This window comes from Schistocerca cancellata, chromosome 12 (assembly GCF_023864275.1).
Source record: "Schistocerca cancellata isolate TAMUIC-IGC-003103 chromosome 12, iqSchCanc2.1, whole genome shotgun sequence".
Taxonomy (NCBI): domain Eukaryota; kingdom Metazoa; phylum Arthropoda; class Insecta; order Orthoptera; family Acrididae; genus Schistocerca; species Schistocerca cancellata.
The window spans coordinates 129,810,738-129,833,538 of NC_064637.1; the positions used below are offsets into that span (position 1 = coordinate 129,810,738).

At 42.4% G+C, this 22,801-nt stretch overlaps 1 protein-coding gene across 1 annotated transcript in view; it reads left to right on the top strand.

The window, feature by feature from the left end:
* The window catches only part of LOC126109865 (aprataxin and PNK-like factor), an 86,543-nt gene extending 66,916 nt beyond the window's left edge, over positions 1-19,627 (top strand). Inside the window, exon 5 of the mRNA XM_049914931.1 lies at positions 19,250-19,627. Within this exon, the coding sequence (XP_049770888.1) occupies positions 19,250-19,449 (200 nt within the window). The 3' untranslated portion in view covers positions 19,450-19,627. The remainder of the gene's footprint in view (positions 1-19,249) is intronic.
* Positions 19,628-22,801: the final 3,174 nt, after the last annotated feature.

A 22,801-nucleotide genomic window follows, 5' to 3' on the forward strand; every position in this document is an offset into this window, starting at 1 on the left:
ACTGAGAACCATCTGTTTTCACAAATTTTCTGATTCACTTTCTCAACCAAACCATCACTGACATCAGAAGACCACTCGCAACGTTAAGAACATTCATTCGTCTGGCATTGAACTGTCTCGGCCACTTTCTCATAGTTCCATCAGTCATTATATTTTCACCACAAACTTCTAAAAGCTGACAATGAATTTCAGCTGGTTTAACATTCTTTGTGTTCAAAAACCGTATTACAGAAAACATTTCACACTCAGTAGACTCAGAGATTGACTTAAACATTTTGAACAGTCGTGAATTAATGCTAACACAATGCAATCTGGCTGTAATAGCATCAGTGGAAAGACAGTGAGCCAGAGAGAGCAGTGCAAATGTGTGGGAACTGCAATACTAGTACTGTGGTGGTGGTGGTGGTAGAACAAAACGGTACTTATTCTCCAGACACACTTCTTATTTACGGGCTAATCTCAGGAACTACTGTAAGAATTTTGATCTGGTTTTGACTAATAGACAGAATGATTCAAGAAGAAGGTTCATGTATACAATTTATAAATTATTTCATGGAAATTAGCTGAACTATGATGAACTTAAGTCCACCGCCACTGTGAAAACAATGGCATTGCCATCTAGCCATGTAGCAGTACATCCACGGCAACTCTGAACTGCTGAGAAGCATGAGAAGAACACTATTTAGGCCTTATGGTCTAGTGTGTGCTTGAAAACTGAAAGGGCACAGGATAACTGTGTTTTCAACCTATCATTCACCTCTCAATGAGATTAAACTGTAGGTTTCATTTTCTCAGAGCAGAATCAAAGTTGGGGTTGATAATCTAGCGGTGAAGCGTTGTCTTTGTTGTTTTTTAAAAAGTATTTCAGGTTCCACACTAAACTATAGGTTGTGAGACCTGCACCAGGACATTGAGCCACATGAAACTATTATTACCAGAATCTCTCTCTCTCTTTCTTTCTTTCTTTCTCTGGAACTACTGTCAGAACCTTGATACTTGCAGTGGACTGGTGCAACAGCCCTGATGACAAATGAGTGGCCACAGATGCCTGTGCTGCACAGCTTGCATTGTTAGTGGGTTCTGGTTGGGCAGTCTGCTCAAGCCTCTGGGCACTTCAGTATGCTGCCAAGTGCCGTATACTGCTTAAATTGCGTAATTTGTATGAAAGTTATAGTATTCAGTTACCTAATATTTTCTCTGATTTTTAATCGTAAATCTACCCAGTACACCATAAACAAAATTACTGCTACACCAGACAAGGTGTTCGACAGTAGATACTTACAAGGAAACATGCCAACTTGGCACAAGGAAACATCACCAACTTGGCCTCGTATTTTAAGGAGAAGAAAGCACATTTGCAAGATGATATTCAGCCCCATCACTAGAGCCTGCATGGAAGTTTGGCTCATAATTTTAATAAAATGCAAGCAGGACATTCTGGAGATATAGTTTTTAAACTTTGGTTCACATCATATGTTTGTCACTCACTCCACCCCACTGCAGCCGCCTGATGTCTTGAGTGTGAAGTGCTATGCAGTGGAGTGAGAAGGAAGTTTGTGAATTGCTCTTTTCACACTGTTGACATGCTTTCTTCATTGTGCCAAAGTGTGCAGTTTCCAACCTGCAGCTGGTGCCAGAGATCTCTATACTTTGAGCTCTTTTATGTTGCAATTCACAGTGAATGAAACAAATGAGTGTGCCATTAATGAACTAGTGTAGTGCTATGTAGTGATTAACATCTCTGTTGTGCATTATTTCTTTGGTTTTTAAAGCTGATAATGTTGAAGAAGTACATTTGCAGGAGATATGATATTCTTCAATGGGATTGGCATGATTAAATTGTAAATTGTTAATTTCATTTTGTCATAATTCTTTAGGTTTATTAATTTTTATTTTGAGGTGTGCAAAAAGCTGCAGCATACCAGTACAAGAAAATTCTTAAAATACTATTCAACAAATATGTGTGTGAGGCTGACATACATTTTCTATGTAGAATAACATGTCCTCAAACTAGATTTCGGAGCATGTTGTGCAAATGTATCTACCTCACCACTCCTTTTCTATCACCTTCAACATCCCCACAAGTAGGAAGGCTCTGGTTGTCACTCCATTGTACAGTACTACACGTTCTGGCATTAGGGGACAGCAGTGGGGTGGAACAAGTGACAGCCGACTGGTGCGTGCAAAAGTTCGAAAGCTGTACTTTAAGAAGGCCATAACTGTGTACTGTTAGAATTATGACCCAAATTTTCTTGTAGGTGTGATTGCTGGTGCTGATCTCATGCATGTTTGCTTTTGTCTCCTTAAAATATGACATCAAGTTGGTGACGTTTCCTCGTCAGTGCTACCCGTGCAAAGACTGGTGGATCGTTAATGTCTAATAAATATGAGACAGATTTACTGACCAGTACTTAACTTTGGGGGGGGGGGGGGGGGGGTTTGGTGAAATGTGTAATACTGCTGATAGACACACAAAAAAGTAAAATTGACACAATTCCTAGTTTTCAGAACTATTACTTCCTTCCTTAGACAAAAGTGAGGGATAGTTTGAAAAGGAATGGCAGGCCACTCACAAAGGAGAGGGTCCCCAGTGGTGGGATCAACTTGTTGAAACTAAATGTTGGATGATGTAGGTTAAGATCCCAGGTATCACACCTTGCAGCCGTTCACCCCAGTTAGCCCTCGTTTGCACTAACTGACAAAAAAAAATTGGAATTTTATGTGGGGCTCAATAGCATTAAATATTTGAACCAAATGATCCGGTTACTTAGTGTAATAGATAGGATAACAGCTTTGCATGCAAGAGGCTGTGGGTTAGAATCTCACAAGGTGCAGTATTTTTTTTAATCTTTATCAAAATGACTTTGATAATTATTTTTATTCAGTTAATTGGTTTAAATATAAATTTTTCTTTCTATTCCTTCGTCACATTATTTTAATCACTATATGAATTTTTTTCACTTGTTTCATTTTTCTTTATATCTTCCATTTTTTAATAGGAATTTTTGTGAATATGAATTTAATTGTATTTATTTTTTATAATATTCAGTTATTTGAAAATTACAAACTATCACTTAAAAAACAAAAGACCAGATAACCTACATATATTGACCATGCAGTGGTGTGTATCTTTTGTTAACAGATGTGCATTTTTTTGCACGGTAATCTCATAAAAACATTTAAGTCATTACCTAAATACCTATTGTACGATGGACAAAATAACTTAGATGAAGATTTATATGAAGGAAGGGTTTATAGAAATAATGAAATTCAAACAAAATGAGAAATAGATATAATGAACACTATAATGTGTGTGAAAAAAACAGGGCGATAAAAGAAAAGAAATTAAATCAAAATGAACACATAAAATTAATTAAAAACACAGGAAGAAATATTCCAAATGGGAAAAGACTGTTAAGAAGAAAAATGAGAGCAAATGAAGAAGTTGACATTATAACTAAAATAATGTGACAAAGGGATGGAAATAAAAAATTACATTTAACTCGATTAATTGAATAAAAATAATTATCAAAGTCATTTTGATAATGATTAAAAAAATTACTGCACCTGGCGAGATTCAAACCCACAATCTTTTACATGCAAATCTGGTATCCTATCTATTACACCATGCAACCAGACTACTTGGTTCAACTATTTAACACTGTTGAGCCTCACACAAAATTCCGAAATTTTTTTCATCAGTGACCTGCAAATGCGGGCCCACCAGGATGAATGACCGCAATACCTGGGATCTTAAACTACATAACGGTATAGATGGTTTCAAAAAGTCTTCTCCTTGTCGGCCCCAGTGTGAAAGGGAGCCACATGTAGTGAGGATGAGGGTAGACAGAATTGCAGGGGCAGCCATCAGGGATAGTAGGACAATGGTGGCACATTGGTAAGCACTAAACGGGCTTCAGGCCTGAGGTGACAAGGATAGAATGAAAAGTAAAGACAGATTAGCGGGAAGAGAGATGAATGGTGCAGTTAAGAATTAGAACAGGATGAGAAAGGAGAGAGAGAGACGTGTTAATGGAGATTAAGTCTATGCTCATCCAGTATTTGGCTGAGATCCTCTATTCTGAAGGGCACATTTGTACACATTGGCAACTGCTGGGTTCCTCTGCAGAAGTGTACGACATTTTCCTCATTCAGGTAGCATTGCCTCACAACATGAGACTCTGGTCTGACATTGGTTCAGCATTTTGCACACTGCTTATCCAGAGTAATTCCCTTTTTTAGTGGGATGATGTGCCTATGGGCCTCAGATTTTCAGCTCTACATTTCCCAAGTCTCATAGTTTCTTGCTAGAGTTGTTGTCTTTGCTAAGAAACTGTTGTGTTAAAGGGCCTGGTTCTTTTTGGTTAATGACAATGTACAGAGTATGTTACATCTGTCATTTGTTTCTTTTTTACTATTAGAATCCTCAGTGTGAAGTGTAACAAGCTGGTAGCACTTGATACTAAGTGGAATGACATATTCAAATTTCTTTTTTCTTTTATCATGTAATACATCATAAATTTCAAACTCTCTGAAACTCAGTATTGTCAAAATGTAGCCTGGTGGTTTTGTAGCACCAATTTTTAAAAAAATTATAATTATATATTTAGTTTCATTTAACATGTTGCAATAGAAATGTATTTAGACTATAGTGGAAGCATTTATGAAAGCCCTCTTTAAAATGGTATTGTAGTACTTAAAGTCTGTTCTAACAAATATGCATATTTTTTAAAACTTACATAGTGTTTAACTAAAATTACTTCTCCAGAATTGGCAGTTTCAGATCATATTTTATTTCTTACAAAAAATTAAATGGATTTGTGATGATTTCAGTGTTGCACCAATTTTTGTGCATCTCATAAAAATGGTTGCTATTTAAGGCACTTTGTAGGTACTATGAACTATAAACTTCTTATATTGGATGCTTTGCTACAGTGCTATTAATCACCTTTTTGTTAATGGTTTGCAGCTGTGCAAACCTTAATGAGAGAATAATTCTTGTAAAGGTATAAGTTTTTAGGAACTAATGGAAATTTATGTGAATTCCTAATTCCCACATGCCAGTAACAAGAATCCCATCTGTTTTACTGGCATTCGTTGTGGCTGTAATTCTGATATTACCACAATGTTTACTTTAAATGTTAAACTGTTCTTTATAAATGACTGAAGTCCCAGCAGCCTACCAGCGAACCAAATGAACAATTATTTGTTAAAAAAGAAAGAGAATAGATGTAGTCTAGCCGAAAGCAAACAGCATGTAGACGGAAGGGCCTGGTAGTTCCAATCAGTGTGTAATTAGACTGCGTCAGTGTATCTTTTAATTTACTTTTAAATTTTTTGTATTTGTTTACAGAGCTTGGCTCATCAACTTGTGATGCATTCTGGTGACAAATCTTTCCTTCTTGTCAGCAATGTCTTTCACAGTGAGCACTCCCTTAGCTGCATCCAGTTGCTCAGTAAATCTGTGGAATCACAATTAATGTGACTGACTTTGTACAGGAATCTTTTACTCCACTATGGAACCCAGAATGTAAACAAGATGTTGACCAGCTGTGCCATAAATTCATATTAGAGCCTTTAAAGCAGTGCCATTGGAAAACCACACTTCATTGTAGTGGTGGTACTTGGACCGTGGACTACCTCTCTGATGGTTGGTTACACCTCCTATACTGTTCTCTATTTTCTCAAAATGCTGCTCTTTCAGTCTGTGGAATAGAAGGAATGTTTGAGGACAAGTTTTGGAGAATAAAGGACGCTGAGATGTTTCTCGTCCTCAGAAATTTATTAAAGAATCTCCTTTTTGAAAATGTCACTTTTATTACCAGTAATTACATGTTACGGAAACAAGGTTCACTAAATGTCTGCTTTCGGGTGTTCAGCTGAATCGTTGATTCCATTTTGGTGGCTGACCCAGTTGTCTTCTTCAGATATTAAAAATTTGAGTTGAGCACACTGAGAAGTTGACCTTTTGGGTGGAGATTGTCCAATTTGGGTGCATCGTGGAACATCTCACGTGATTTCTCAGGTTTTCTGGGCGTGATTGATTAACAGTGTGATTCTATTCTGTTGGCTGGGTCAGTAATCGAAATGATATCAAAAGCTTGACAGAACATCCGAAAGTGCACTATTAATTGATTGCACTGAGAAAACCTGAGAGAGCAGTGAGGTTCATCTTTGAGTTGTCTCCAAAAAAAGAGAACCACTTCCACATTACAGTCATTCAGTCTCTGAGATAGGTGTTTTGCAACCAATTTTGCACAATCTTTTCTCATTTGCAATTCATTTACATGTGGCAGTGTTAGTTTTAAATTGATCCATTCTGCAATGATGTTATAATAGGCCATGTCTGATTTCTTTCTCCATAACTTACTGCACCGAATCTGTCCGTGCGCCCTTGCACATTCACTGTTGGCCGTAGACCCTAATCTTCTTTCACCTTCTTCTTCCCATCATTTTTGCTGTTAGGCAATATAAGATTGTTGCCTCTGCCAGTGTATTGATACCAAATGATTTTGAATAGCAGTAAGACACTGGACTCATCTGACCATCAAGTTTTAGGTCCTCTGCAACTTCCCTTAAACACTGAAGGAATGTCAGCACAGTTCCTCAGTAAGGGCATGGCCAATTTCCTTCCCCAGTCAGAGATCATGCTCTGTCATAATGACCTCATCATCAGTAGGTGTTAAACTCTAGTATTCCTTTCTTTTGATTTTGATTATCATCTTTTGAGAGTTTTGTTCCTTACTGGTTCATAAACATATGAAAATACATCCAAGCATCTGAAAACTGGAACTGTATGAACCTTTATCTTCATGTGACTGCTGGAGTATCGCAAATGTTTCACTTGTGCTGTAGTCTAAGTTGTTATAAAAATACAATAGCACATAGTTGCTTGAAATTGCTTTCATTCTGATCACACTAGAAACTTCTTTTAAGACTTTGAGGTTCAGCCACTTACAAAAATTTTGCACCCGGAGGAGGGGGGGGGGGGGGGGGGGGAATAGAAACTGGATGGTTTACTTTTATCTTTGTTTTGGCTCTTTGTAGTTTACAAATTTTACAATAATCCACATCTACATCTACATACACTCCTGGAAATTGAAATAAGAACACCGTGAATTCATTGTCCCAGGAAGGGGAAACTTTATTGACACATTCCTGGGGTCAGATACATCACATGATCACACTGACAGAACCACAGGCACATAGACACAGGCAACAGAGCATGCACAATATCGGCACTAGTACAGTGTATATCCACCTTTCGCAGCAATGCAGGCTGCTATTCTCCCATGGAGACAATCGTAGAGATGCTGGATGTAGTCCTGTGGAACGGCTTGCCATGCCATTTCCACCTGGCGCCTCAGTTGGACCAGCGTTCGTGCTGGACGTGCAGACCGCGTGAGACAACGCTTCATCCAGTCCCAAACATGCTCAATGGGGGACAGATCCGGAGATCTTGCTGGCCAGTGTAGTTGACTTACACCTTCTAGAGCACGTTGGGTGGCTCGGGATACATGCGGACGTGCATTGTCCTGTTGGAACAGCAAGTTCCCTTGCCGGTCTAGGAATAGTAGAACGATGGGTTCGATGACAGTTTGGATGTACCGTGCACTATTCAGTGTCCCCTCGACAATCACCAGTGGTGTACGGCCAGTGTAGGAGATCACTCCCCACACCGTGATGCCGGGTGTTGGCCCTGTGTGCCTCGGTCGTATGCAGTCCTGATTGTGGCGCTCACCTGCACGGCGCCAAACACGCATACGACCATCATTGGCACCAAGGCAGAAGCGACTCTCATCGCTGAAGACGACACGTCTCCATTCGTCCCTCCATTCACGCCTGTCGCGACACCACTGGAGGCGGGCTGCACGATGTTGGGGCGTGAGCGGAAGACGGCCTAACGGTGTGCGGGACCGTAGCCCAGCTTCATGGAGACGGTTGCGAATGGTCCTCGCTGATACCCCAGGAGCAACAGTGTCCCTAATTTGCTGGGAAGTGGCGGTGCGGTCCCCTACGGCACTGCGTAGGATCCTACAGTCTTGGTGTGCATCCGTGCGTCGCTGCGGTCCGGTCCCAGGTCGACGTGCACCTTCCGCCGACCACTGGCGACAACATCGATGTACTGTGGCGACCTCACGCCCCACGTGTTGAGAAATTCGGCGGTACGTCCACCCGGCCTCCCGCATGCCCACTATACGCCCTCGCTCAAAGTCCGTCAACTGCACATACGGTTCACGTCCACGCTGTCGCGGCATGCTACCAGTGTTAAAGACTGCGATGGAGCTCCGTATGCCACGGCAAACTGGCTGACACTGACGGCGGCGGTGCACAAATGCTGCGCAGCTAGCGCCATTCGACGGCCAATACCGCGGTTCCTGGTGTGTCCGCTGTGCGGTGCGTGTGATCATTGCTTGTACAGCCCTCTCGCAGTGTCCGGAGCAAGTATGGTGGGTCTGACACACCGGTGTCAATGTGTTCTTTTTTCCATTTCCAGGAGTGTACATACACACATACTCACTCCACAAGCCACCTTGAGGTACATGGAGAAGGGTACCTTGTACCACTACTAGTCACTTCCTTTCCTGTTCCACTCGCAAATAGCGCGAGGGAAAAACAGCTGTTGACATACCTCTGTATGAGCCCTAATTTCTCTTATCTTATTTTCATGGTCCTTACATGAAATGTACATTGACAGCAGAAGAATCATTCTGCAGTCAGCTTAAAATGCTGATTCGTTACATTTTCTCAGTTGTATTTTGTGAAACACAAAGTAATGTCTGACAGACAGAATGAACACCACACATATACACAGTGTAAGTAGAGTTGTGTTAAACTGCATATGACTGCCTACTACTGTCATTCATGGTATGCACAAAGTCAGCAATGAACATTGGAGAAGCAGTATGTCTGCAAATTGAGACAGTGAAACAGGGGATGGGCCACTGAGTGTGTTGCTGCGGATTTCTATACTAATCGTGGACCTACGTACAGTAAAATCTATAACGGACTTAACTACTGGAACATGCTGCCTAATGACCCTGTGCAACAGACAGTGTCTTGGGAGAAGTTCAGCTGTTACATGTTGGTGCTTTTCTTCAGTAGAAATAGAGAGCGCACTGTTATGAACCAGAAAATAAGGCAGTTGAAATGGGATAATGCGTGACCCTGTGACACATTCAGAAGGCTTGTCGTATGAACGAAGCACTTGGCACTTCTCTCAAATAGAATATTACTGCTCTGTGACAACACAGACTGCCATACAGCTCTGTATAAGAAGAATACACCTCATTATTTGAAACTTAAGGTGTTGAAATACCAGTTGCAGAGCTCAGAACTGGTGCCATCAGATTGTCATTTGCTTGGATCTTTTTTAAAGAATATTTGTGTTGCTAAATGTTCTTTTAGGCTTATGAAAGCTGTGAAAAGGTAGATGTGACCTGTGTCACAATTTTCTGCACCTCATCCCCCCTTGTCTGGTATCCTCAACCTCATGTACAGATGGAAAAAACACGCTGTAAAGCAAAGTAACAATCACTTGCTTAAGTATCTTTGTACAAAAGTTCTAGTAAAATTTCTGTTATTTAATGTCCTATCCTTATTCTATCTTATATTATATATGCTTGACATCACTCAAGTATGGGGATGATCTAGAGTAGTATGAAATGCAGAAGTACATACTTCAACAGCCAAGATTATTAATTATACAGGGTGTTTCAAAATGAACATACTGGTTTTAAGGTGTTGTAGCATTTATTACATTCAACTTACAATTGTAAATAATATGCCAAATGAAAGAGCAACTCGAACAGCTTTGTTTGTATACCTGTGTGCAATGAGAAGAGTATGGAATGACAAAGAGTGACTGAAAAACTTGTTGAACAAGTGCGAGTCTGTCACGCTTAGCCCCAAGAAATATCCCTGCAGAAAGTTTATGGGCCTTTCTTTTTTGGTGAATCAACTGTAACTGATGTTTCTTATTTTGATGTGCTACAGCTATGGCCTGTGCCTCAATAGAAAGAAGCTGAACAACACATCTCTATTTGGGAGCAAGATGGTGCACCGCCTCACTGGCATAACTCAGTACGCGACTGGATGAACTACATTGTATGCGACCAGTGGATTGGGCGCAAGTGTTGTGACTCGCCGATTATTCAAAGTGCCGCCGCGCAATTACGCACGTCCTCTACGTGCGGCGCTGTCTGCCAGCCAGGCAGCAGCTGCGCCACCTAAGCGGCCAGCCGAGCAGCGGCCGCTAGACTGAGACTCAGTGTTTAATCGAATGCCGACTTGTACACAGGTCAACTTACTCAGTGACTTATATGTGTTGTTGTGTTGTCCAAAATATGTGTTAAATTTGAAGATATAAAAATTGGCGACGAGGTAGTGGATTTTTCCTTTTCACCGTTGACTCACAGGGTTCCATGGCTACTGTCGAGCAGCTCTTGCAAAATCTCCTTGAACAGCAAACGCTTCTAACAGCGGCGATTCGCAATTTCGTCGCGGCGTCCAATGCGGGGCGTTTCTCGTCGTTGGCTGTACCTCCTTTTCCACCTTACGACGAGACGGCGGAAGACTGGTCTGATTGTGAAAAACGTCTTCGACAGCACTTCTTGGCATTTCATGTCACGGACGAACAACCATGTAAGTCTCTATTCCTTTCCTGGATTTCACCTCAAATGTATCGGTTGTTGTCGCAATTGGCTCCTTTGAAGGATCCTGCATCTTTGTCCTTTGCTGAAATGTGCTCCCTTCTGTCTGTCTATTTTCAAAAGCAAACGCATGTGGTAGCCTCTCGTGTTGCCTTTTATCGCTGTCAAAAACAACCAAATCAGTCCTATCGCGCTTGGGCTGCTGAACTTCACGGCCTCAGCCGAAAGTGTCAATTTGTTACTGACGTTCACAAAGAATCCTATGCCGATTCCATGGTACGGGATGCTATTATCCGGTCGGCGCCCGACAAAGAAGTTCGGCAACGTGCCCTTCAGTTGGCGAATCCGACTCTAGATGAAGTTCTCTCCATTGCGCAGTCTTTTGAAATTTCTCGCGCCGCTGGGGCGCAAATAGAAGCGTGGGGTGACGTCGGGGAAATACAACCTCTGTGCGCTGTTGACGACGCGTGCGGCGCGTCCCCGCCGGCCGACGTGGCCGCAGTATGCTCCCACGCGCAGCCTCGGCCTAGCCGTAAACAACCCACTAAGAAACTACAGCAAAATCCCTGGCAACTTCCTTCATGTCCGCGGTGTTTTACGAAACATTCACGCGAGGATTGTCCCCAATGTTGGGCTGTGTGTCACAATTGCAAAAAGAAAGGTCATGTGTCTTCCGTTTGTAAATCCGACCGCATACATGATGTTCATGAACATGACGCTGATTCTGATTCTGTGTTGTCTGTCAATTGCACTTCTTCCCTTTCAGGGAAGTTATTCCTCTCTGTCCAAATCCTTGGTCGAGATGTTCGCATGAAAGTGGATACTGGTTCTGCTGCCACTATAATTAATTCTCAGACGTATCTTCAGCTGGGTTCTCCACTCCTGTCCCCTGTCACTCGGCAATTACGGACGTACAATAAACAGAAGATTTCTCTCTTGGGACAGTTTAATGCTGAGGTATCTTACAAATCCGTCGTTCGCACTGTTCCCATATTTGTGGTCGACCAGAGTGCCGCAGAAAATCTTTTTGGTTTCGATGCCTTTCGCGTTTTTGGGTTCTCCATAGATGACTCTGTCAATATTGTCTCTGACGCTATTCCTTATGCTCAACTGGATTCCTTGTTGACGACATTTTCGTCCCTTTTTTCTCCTGGGTTAGGCCATGCAAACGACTTTGAAGCTCATATCACGCTCAAACCCACTGCTCGGCCTAAGTTTTTTCGGGCTCGGCCCATTCCTGTGGCCCTTCGTGATCGGGTAAAACGGGAGTTGGATCGTCTCACTGCTTCAGGGGTCTTGCTTCCTGTCACTTCCAGTGAGTGGTCCTCTCCTGTCGTTGTAGTTGCTAAGCCCAATGGTGATATTCGTCTCTGTGGCGATTTCAAAGCCACTGTAAATGCTCAATGCCTCATCGACACTTACCCTATGCCCCGTCCTGAAGAACTGTTCACTAAACTCGCTGGAGGACAGTATTTTTCTAAAACTGACCTGTTGGAAGCTTATCATCAACTTCCTCTCGACGCTGCTTCCCCGGCAGTTTCTGGTCCTTAACACGCCTTTCGGCCTCTATCAATACCAACGCTTGCCATTCGGGGTTGCTAGCACCCCTGCTCTTTTTCAGGGATTCTTGGAACAATTATTGCTCTCTGTCCCGGGGTGTATCAGTTACATGGACGACATTGTTGTCACTGGCTCCACCACTGAAGAACATCTTCAAAATCTCCGCACACTTTTTAATGTCTTACAGACTGCCGGTCTTAAGTGTAATCTTCAGAAATCACAATTCTTTCAGGCATCTATCACGTACTTGGGGTTTCAACTCTCTCGGGATGGTATTCGTCCGCTTCAACACACTGTTGCTGCGATCGATGCCCTTCCTCGCCCTACATCTATTAAGGAACTGCAGGCTTTCTTGGGGAAAATAGCATACTATCACAAGTTTTTACCATCTGCGGCGTCGGTTGCTCAGCCGTTGCATCGCCTGTTGCATAAAAACGTGCCTTTTCACTGGTCCGCGTCATGTGACGCGGCTTTCCGGAAATTAAAGACTATGATGAAACAGGCCCCGTGCCTGGCTACTTATCGACCTGGCCAACATCTTGTTCTTGCCACAGATGCCTCTCAATACGGGGTCGGTGCAGTCCTTGCGCACCGTTTTTCTGACGGTTCTGAACAACCCATCGCTTATGCCTCCAAAACGCTCACGGATGCCCAGCAAAAGTATTCTCAAATTGAGAAAGAAGCTTTGGCCATCATTTATGCTCTTCATAAGTTTGGTGTTTTTCTCTATGGCTCAAAATTTCATCTTGTTACGGATCACAAACCGCTTGTTTCCTTGTTTCATCCATCAACATCACTTCCCGACAAGGCTGCACACCGCCTCCAGCGTTGGGCTCTTTACTTGTCCCGTTTCAATTATGAGATTCATTTCCGGCCAACGGCTCAACATGCGAATGCTGATGCTTTGTCTCGCCATCCCATGGGTCCTGATCAGGCATTCGATAGGGACGAACTTTTGTGTTTCCACCTGGATGTTGCCGAGCAGCGGGTTGTGGACGGGTTCCCCATCACTGGGGACAGGCTGACGGCTGCTATGGGTTCTGACCCTACCCTCTCCCGGGTTTTACGCTGTATTCAGAAGGCTTGGCCAGATCGCCCGTCCGCTAAGACTTCTGATCCGTTGCGGAACTACTACACTTTGCGCTACCGCCTCACGGCTAGGGATGGTGTTATCCTCCTCTCTACTGACAATGCTTCGCCGCGTGTTGTGGTACCTGCGTCTTTGCATGCTTCGGTCTTGCGCCTCTTTCACCAGGGGCACTGGGGTGTGTCTCGCACAAAATCTCTGGCACGCCGTCATGTGTACTGGCCTGGCATCGACTCTGACATTGCACACATGGTCGCTGCCTGCGGCCCTTGTGCGTCACAGGCCGCTGCCCCGAAGTCATCTTTGTCGCCGTGGCCTTCGCCTGAGAAGCCCTGGGAGCGCATTCGTGCTGACTTTGCGGGACCCTTTATAGGTACTTATTGGCTCCTCGTAATTGACGCCTATTCTAACTTTCCTTTCATTGTCCATTGCACGTCACCTACCACCGCGGCAACCACCAGTGCTCTCGCCCACATTTTTTCTTTGGAAGACCTCCCCTCTACTCTTGTTACTGATAATGGTCCGCAATTTGCCTCTTCCGACTTTGCAGATTTTTGTGCTCGTCACGGCGTTACGCATGTCACGGCCCTGCCATTCCATCCACAATCCAACGGTGAGGCTGAACGACTGGTCCGCACATTTAAGGCTCAGATGCGGAAACTTCTGACTTCTTCTGCTGCTGATGACGCACTTCTCCAGTTCCTGGCGTCTTACCGTTTCACCCCCGTGGGCGATCACAGCCCGGCTGAGCTCTTACATGGCCGACAGCCCCGCACGCTACTTCATCTTCTGCGGCCTCCCACCTCACGACCGCGGGTGCCTTCACTTGGCCGGTTCACCGCTGACGACCTCGTCTGGGTACGGGGATATGGCAGGCGGCCAAAATGGAGCCCGGGCTGCATCTTACGACACCGTGGCAGACGCCTGTATGAAATCCAGACGGACACGGGTGTTGCAGTGCGTCATTCGGACCAGCTTCGGCCTCGGGTGCCAGCAACGCCTGTTCCGAATGCCACCACACCACCTTTAGCTCTACCTGATGCTCGGGATCTTGGCATCTCTCAATACTCACAACGCAGCCCTCTCACCGTCATCGCGATGCCAGCACCAGAACGGACGCCACCAGGAGACGTGCCCATGCAGGAACCGGAGGACCGTCCTCTGTCAGAGTACATCTACTCGCCTCCTCCTCCAACAGACGCCGACACATCGCCCATGTCTCCTGTCATATCAACTGGACTTGCCGCAACGGGCAGATTGGTGCAGGGGGCCCCAGCAGATTCAACCCCTACGTCTCCTGTCATCTCGACCCGTTATCATCGGGGACACTTCCGTCCGTACAGGAAGCCTCCTCCTCGAGACTTTACGGCGAGTCAAACAACGCCTATGGACGTTAGCCATCTCCAGGACACCTCCATCAAGACCAGTGCAACAATTTCAAAGGGGGGAAAAGTGTTGTACTCGCCGATTATTCAAAGTGCCGCCGCGCAATTACGCACGTCCTCTACATGCGGCGCTGTCTGCCAGCCAGGCAGCAGCTGCGCCACCTAAGCGGCCAGCCGAGCAGCGGCCGCTAGACTGAGACTCAGTGTTTAATCGAATGCCGACTTGTACACAGGTCAACTTACTCAGTGACTTATATGTGTTGTTGTGTTGTCCGAAATATGTGTTAAATTTGAAGATATAAAAGCAAGGGGACCAGTTCACACAGCATTTTATGTGCTACCTTCACATTCACACACGATCTGACATGATTGTGTGTATGTGCCTCCGATACCAGCTGATCTATCCTACTTTAGAAACAGTGTTATAGCAACAGTTACTCCTGACACAAGATCAAGGTTTTGGAACAACTCACCTATCGACACTATGTGTCATTAGTGTTCACTCTGAATAATTGTAAGAAAAACTGTTTGTGTTTATCTTTCATTTGGTGTATTATTTATAATTGTGAGGTGAATGTAATATGTGCTACAAAGCCTTAAAACCCGCATGTTCATGTTGAAACACCCTGAATTTTATTTTTGATGACCAGTTTTGGCAAATCTAAGTTGCCATCATTGGCTCTGTAAAACATACAGGTCAAAAATACAAGCAGAATCAGGTTGGATATAATAGGCTGGGGCACAAATTTACCCAAGATGTGGATGGATATATAGAACATACTTTATGCAAATACAGCTGAATAAATGTCCATCATATGTGTAATATGTAGTGTCAAGATGTAACACATCATTCCAGGAACATGAAGAAAGTGATACATCAGCAGGTCAGTAATACAATAACATTTACATAAAATATCATGCACGTTATACCAATAGCACAAGCTGATATTCACACAACAGATGAAAGATGACAGAATCACAAGTCAAAGAGAAAGATTTTATGAACTACTAGCAGGTGGTATGGCAGTAGTAAACATACAGAAATACAATTGTAACATATAAAGCATAAGGAAGAAGTTACATCCACAGATTACACAAAACAATGCAATATACACTACTGGTCAAAAGTTTTTGATCACCTATCAGGGACTGATGAGCTCAGATGTTAAGTCCCATAGTGCTTAGAGCCAAGCCATTTGATCACCCATCACAACTATGGATCTGTGATTAAAGCAGATTTAGTTCTGAATATTCTATCAATCGGTTCGCATCAGTTTGCAGTATATTGTGATTGTCTTGCAGTGGGTTTTTGTATACTTGGTCAGTTTCATACCATATTACCTCCTAACAGGACAGAAGCAGGAGATTGGTATTGGAAAACATGCTGTAACTGTAGTCCTGCATTGCAGATGTTATTCTAGTGGGATAATAGCAACAAAAGTTTGCATAGTCACATCTACAGTGGTGTATCTATTGCAGTAGTTCAAGGAAACTGGTGCCAGTACAAGTTTTTTGTGATCTGGAAGAACCTGAGTAACACCATACAAGGAAGATAGGTTCATATGTGTACTGAGTAAAAGTCAGAAGACTTGTACTGCACCTGAAACTCATGAGGAAGTAAATGGTATGCGAGCTGAGGCAATCTCTGTCTCAACATGCAACGCCGTCTTCATGAACCAGGTTTAAAGAGGTGCATAGCGGCCAAAAAACCTTTATTACACAAACAAAGTGAAATAATTGCAATGGACACAGCGACATAAAAACTGAAGTGTGCAGTAATGGTCCAAAACGTTATTCACAGATGACTCTTATGTTTGAAATGCTGGAAGCCACGTAAATGTTTGTTTGTCGACTTTGTGGAGAACATATGAAGGGTCAGTGTGTGATGCCAACGGTGAAGCATGATGGATTGCCAGTTGTGGTGTGGTGATGTTTCATGGGTGATAAAGTTGGTGATCAACTGAGAATTAATGGAACATTAAAAAAGAAAGGGTGTCTGGTTGGGGGATGGGGACCAAACAGCAAGGACATCAGTGCCAGAAGAAGGAAGGATATCACAGGATACTGATCAACAGTCCACTTCCATCTGGCAGGAGGCTTATATTAATTGTAGGTTTGCTCTGCAGAAGGACAGTTATCTCAAACATGCTTCTAAATTGTGCAAAAGGTGTGTCAGTAGAAAAGAGAAATGTGGCAAACCGAGGAATGTGATTTGGCCAAATCAGTCATCTGATTTAAATTGCTTTAAACTCTTATGGGATGAACTCAACAGGAAGGTCAGAAAACTGAAGTCATCTAATGTTGAAGATCTATGGAATAATTTACAATGGATTTGGTCTGCAATATCTGCAAAAACACTACAAACTCATACAGAATGCCAAGAATTTGAGCAGCTGTTCTGAATGCAAAGGCTGTTTCCTTTGAAGAGGCTAAAATCTAAAACATATTTATTGTATTTAATGATAGAGAGAGATAATATTTATTTTGTTGGTCTATTTGATTTACTTTATTTCAATGTACAAACACATCATACAAAGTTTCTGCCATGGGTAATTGAAAACTTTTGACTATAGTGAACACAGTTTTGTATGTAGTCACATGAGCTGCATAATCCAGATTGTGGTATACTGGAATGACAAAATTTGTTTTATAAAAAAGTTAATGTTTTAAAAATTTTAGATTTACAAATTTTATACCAATTTAAATGGAAGTATTGTATATCAACTGTACTACCCTACTGCATATATAGTCAAAACATCCATAAGGTAAGTACAATCAACATTCAGATGATGAGGGTACAGAAAGAATGAACAAAGTACATGGCATGTTGTATGTAGGTAATAAAAGGGAACAAATGTTGCATTCTTAAAATACCTTTTACAGATCACTATATTGCAAATTGTTTGTATACGATTACTCATTACTTAATTTCCAGTCTTACTAGTAGTTTATTACACCGAGAGTAGACCTCAACCTTGCCGCGCAGGATTAGACGAGCGATCTAAGGTGCTCCAGTCATGTCTAAGGTGCGCCAGTCATGGACTGTGCGGCTGATCCCAGTGGAGGTTCGAGTCCTCCCTCGGGCATGGGTGTGTGTTTGTTTGTCCTTAGGATAATTTAGGTTAAGTAGTGTGTAAGCTTAGGGACTGATGACCTTAGCAGTTAAATCCCATAAGATTTCACACACATTTGAACATAGACCTCAACCACCACATTATGGTAGCATCTTGACCATCTGTTGTATGGTTGTTGATCTACAATACTATGATTTGTATATGGTATTTTAAGAATGAAGTATTTTTGTTTAAAAAAATGTAAAATGAGTTTTGCTATTCCAGTACACTCTTGTTTGGATTAGTAGTTTATGTAATTACATACAAAATTGTGTATATTGCATTTTTTGTGTACTCCTTGGATGTAACTCCTGCCTTATGCTTTATATGTTACGATTGTATTTCTGTATGTTTACTGCTGCAATGCCACCTGCTGATAGTTCATAACATTTTTGCCTTTGCCTTTGACTTTTGATCCTCACTAGTCTTTCATCTGTTGTGTGAATAAGAGCATGTGCAACATGCATAATATTTTGTGTAAATCTTGTTGTGCTTTTGACATGCCAATGTATCACTTTCTTCATGTTCCTGCAATGACGTGTTATGACTTGTCTCTATGACCTGCACACGTCATGGAGTTTTGTTGAAATATATTTGTACAAGATATGTTGTATATGTCCATGTTGTGAAAATGTGTACTCCACCCTGCCTGTTATACCTGACCTCATTATGCTTGTATTTTCAGTCTACATGCTATACACATCCAAAGATGGCAGCTCAGATTTGCCGACACTGGTCATCATAACTGAAACTATAATTATCGATCTTGACTCTTGAAGTTTTGGCTTTTGTATTTCATATCTCTGTTAACAGATAGGAATTTTTGAAGAAAATACCTGCCTCTAGCTTCTCTCCCTTGAGGGCTTCACAGTCAAGTTTCCAGTGAAAATTGCACTGTTGTCAGAAATAAACAAATTATCCTCAGTAGTAATAAAATAAAATGACTTTAGCACTTTAGCAGTGAGTTGAACACAAGTAATAAATAGAAGAAAATGTACATGTTTGATAACAAAATGAAGCAATGGAAATCTAGGGTGGAATAACAATGTGGAAAGGATAGATTTTTACTTAGCACGTGTGTGTGAGTTGTGCTTGTGAGGATCTGTGTGTGTGTGCTCTCTTTGTGTGATGAAGGGCTTAACCTGAAAGCTGAATATTTCTAGCAGTATTTTTTATTGTGCCTGCCTGTAATTCCATGCCTCCTCTACCATTTCCAGATTGCTGATAACAAAATGAGGTATTTGTGTTAAATGCTTATGAGGAATTTGTACATCTGTGTAAGATAGAAAGGGCATTATTGGTTCTCAGTAGGTTATCAAGCCAATGAATTCCATGATTATTTCTCCTCCCATATTTCAGCAACTGTTCTCTTGTTTTATTGATTTAATTTGGTTGTAGTATCATTTAATTATATTGTCTCTAAAGTAGTTACATAGATTATACCACCTTTAGCTCCAAAAGATGCTGATGAGAATTCAGAAGAAGATGAATACGACTATGACGACCCATTCTTGAACGATGCCAGCTCAGATGATTACGAACCTACCGATTCCGGTTCCGATGCCTCCACATCCGAGGGTGAAGAAGAGCAGGATTTGAAGAGAATGGAAAAGGAGGCTAAGAGGTTTGTCCGAGGCAAGCGGAAACACTGAAACTGTTCAATTTACTAGAGTACAAATTTTTACTGTCAGTTATTTACCGTGTCAGAAATTGTCTTGTATAGAAAGAGTGCTTCGTCAAACAGTTTTGTCCTGTCTTTTGTAGTACAAACTTGTATTGATATTTTGTCTAAAATAATATTTGCAATTATATATTTTTATGGAAGCATAATTTTCAAATAGTGTAATTATTTAACACCTGAATAAGAAGAGTGTTAAGGATAATTACAGCACTGGCCACAAAAGCTACAAGGGTTGTCCAATAAGTAAGTTCCCCTGTATTATTTCTCTGTAAAATGAACTTGCCCCTGACATGTAACGGCTGGCGAGTTTGACTGGTATGTCTTGAGAACTTGAGAACACAAATACCTGCTTATGATGCATACTGCAGCATCTTATCCGTATGCTGCCAGCTAGCATGGAGTTACCACTGGAAAGCATGTCTGTTTGTGATCTGCACTCTGTCTTCCTTTTTTCCCCTCCCACTGCAAAACAACTATCTGCTGTCGATATCTGTCAGGAGTTAACCTTGATTTATGGGGAAGACTGCATGACCATTTGAACGGTTTTGTGAATGGGCGCGAAGATGTGGATGACGAATCGCACACAGGGTGGGGGCACTATAGTGACATGAAATGTTGCCATTATTATAATTCGCAATACTGTGGAGGAAGATTGTCACATTACTGTTGACAGCATCCTAATGTAGCTACATCCTGAGGCTGCAATTGGATGTGTATCCATTACAAAGGTCCTGACGAACCATATTTATCACAGCACAGTCTCTGCAAGATGGATGTCATTGTTGCTGAGTGATGTGCACAAGCAGCAACAAATGGATTCAGTCAGAATGTTTCTGGAAATATGTCAGAGAGAGGAAGATCTGCTCTTCAAGCAGCTTGTCCCTAGGGATGAGACCTGAATCCATCATTCAATTTCTGAGACAAAATGTTTGGGGCATATTGTGGAAGAAAACTGGTGAAAGTGTAAAGGTCACACCCTTGGCAGGGAAAGTTACGGCAACCATCTTTTGCGTCTTTTGCGTCTGTCTGGGATTTTGCTTCTTCACTACCTGCCTTGCAGAACCATAATTAATGCAGATAGGTACTGTAATGTTTTGAGTAATCTGTGAGCTGTCATCAAAAGAAAATACCCTGGACTTTTGTCTCGCAAAGTTCTCCTTCTTCACGACAATGCTCGGCCTCGCACAGCTCGGATGACCCAGGCAGAGCTCGGAAGATTCGAATAGGAAGACTAAGAAGTGTTCCCGCATCCTCCATATTAACCCCCAAGTGATTCCGACACATTTCCCCAACTCAGATGTCAGGCATCAACAGTGAACAGCTGGTTACAAGCACAGGACCTGACCTGATATAACACAGGTTTGGAAAAATTTGTGTCCCATTATCAAAAAACCTTGCAAAACATGGCGACTATGTAGAAAAGTAACAGAATCATTTGACATTTCAACATGATAAACAGTGTGTAAAGTTTTTTTTTATAGAATAAGCATACTTAATTGTTGTTGTTGTGGTCTTCAGTCCTGAGACTGGTTTGACACAGCTCTCCATGCTACTCTATCCTGTGCAAGCTTCTTCATCTCCCAGTATCTGCTGCAGCCTACATCCTTCTGAATCTGCTTAGTGTATTCATCTCTTGGTCTCCCTCCACGCTGCCCTCCAATACTAAATTGGTGATCCCTTGATGCCTCAGAACATGTCCTACCAACCGATCCCTTTTTCTAGTCAAGTTGTGCCACAAACTTCTCTTCTCCCCAATCCTATTCAATACCTCCTCATTAGTTATGTGATCTACCCATCAAATCTTCAGCATTCTTCTGTAGCACCACATTTCGAAAGATTCTATTCTCTTCTTGTCCAAACCATTTATCATCCATATTTCACTTCCATACATGGCTACACTCCATACAAATACTTTCAGAAATGACTTCCTGACTCTTAAATCTATACTTGATGTTAACAAATTTCTCTTCTTCTGAAACGCTTTCCTTGCCATTGCCAGTCTACATTTCATATCCTCTCTACTTCGACCATCATCAGTTATTTTGCTCCCCAAATAGCAAAACTCCTTTACTACTTGTAAGTGTCTCATTTCCTAATCTAATTCCCTCAGCATCACCTGACTTAATTCGGCTACATCCCATACTTAATTATCGGACTCTATTTGTACTTTGTACTTGATAACTGAAGGCCTCTGCATTATTGAAAAGTTAATAATTTGCAATCAGTTCATTGAGGCACAAAATACACAACAGGATGGCAGTACTGCAGTTTGCCATTGATAAAGTAAGTAAGTCATTTTCTATAAAGTAGCAACGTATTATGCCCATTAGCTTTTCCTATTTTTACTAATAATGGAAGCACATGATCACCTATTTTACTCAACCTTTGATTGTATGAGGGGCATTAAATAAGTAATGCAACTTTTTTTTCCTTTTTTTTTAATTCAGAATTCGAAATACCATACCATTCCTCACTCTTTTGGCTACGATAACCTATTTTACAATATAATCACCATTCAGTGCAAAAATCTTACACCACCTTAGTGGGAGGGCCTGTTTGCCCACACGGTACCACTCTACTGGCTAACGTCAGAGCCAATGTCTCGGCGCATCAGTAACCTCCCTGTCATCCTCCCACTGCTTCCCACGGAGTGTGTCTTCCCTCGGGCCAAACGAATGGAAGTCGGAAGGAGCGAGATCCGGGCTGTAGGGTGGATGAGGAAGAACAGTCCAATGACGTTTTGTGAGCTCCTCTCAGGTGTGCAGACTTGCGAGAGATCTCGTGTTGTACAAGAGAAAGAGAAATTCGATTGCATTCCTGTGGTGACAAACATGTTGGAGTTGTTTCTTCAATTTCCTGAGGGTAGCACAATAAGAGTTCAGAGTTGATCGTTGTGCCACGGAGGAGGACATCAAATAGAATGACCCCTTCGGAGGTGCCACTGCACGAATTGCCATTCTGTTTTCAGTTCGAAGTGATGAACCCACCACATTCCATTGCCTGTGCCAGTGTTTGGCAAAAAATTATGGTGCTCAGCTTTGTAATGTACAAGCAATTCTGCTGTTTACAGTCTTCTGTTAGGCGGCAAGGAACCCAGTGGGCTCACACCTTTGAGGACCCAAATGTTGGATGGGTGTGTCCGCACTACCGACGGAGACGTCCAGTTGAGCAGCGAGGTGTTCGATTGTCATCTGTCGATCACTTCGGATGAGTGTCTGCTCATTTCGACATTGCAGGAGTCACGGCAGTGTGAGGCCGGCTGGCACACGGGAGATCGGACAGGTTTCCACGACCGTGTTGCGATGGTGGCACGTGCCTCACCC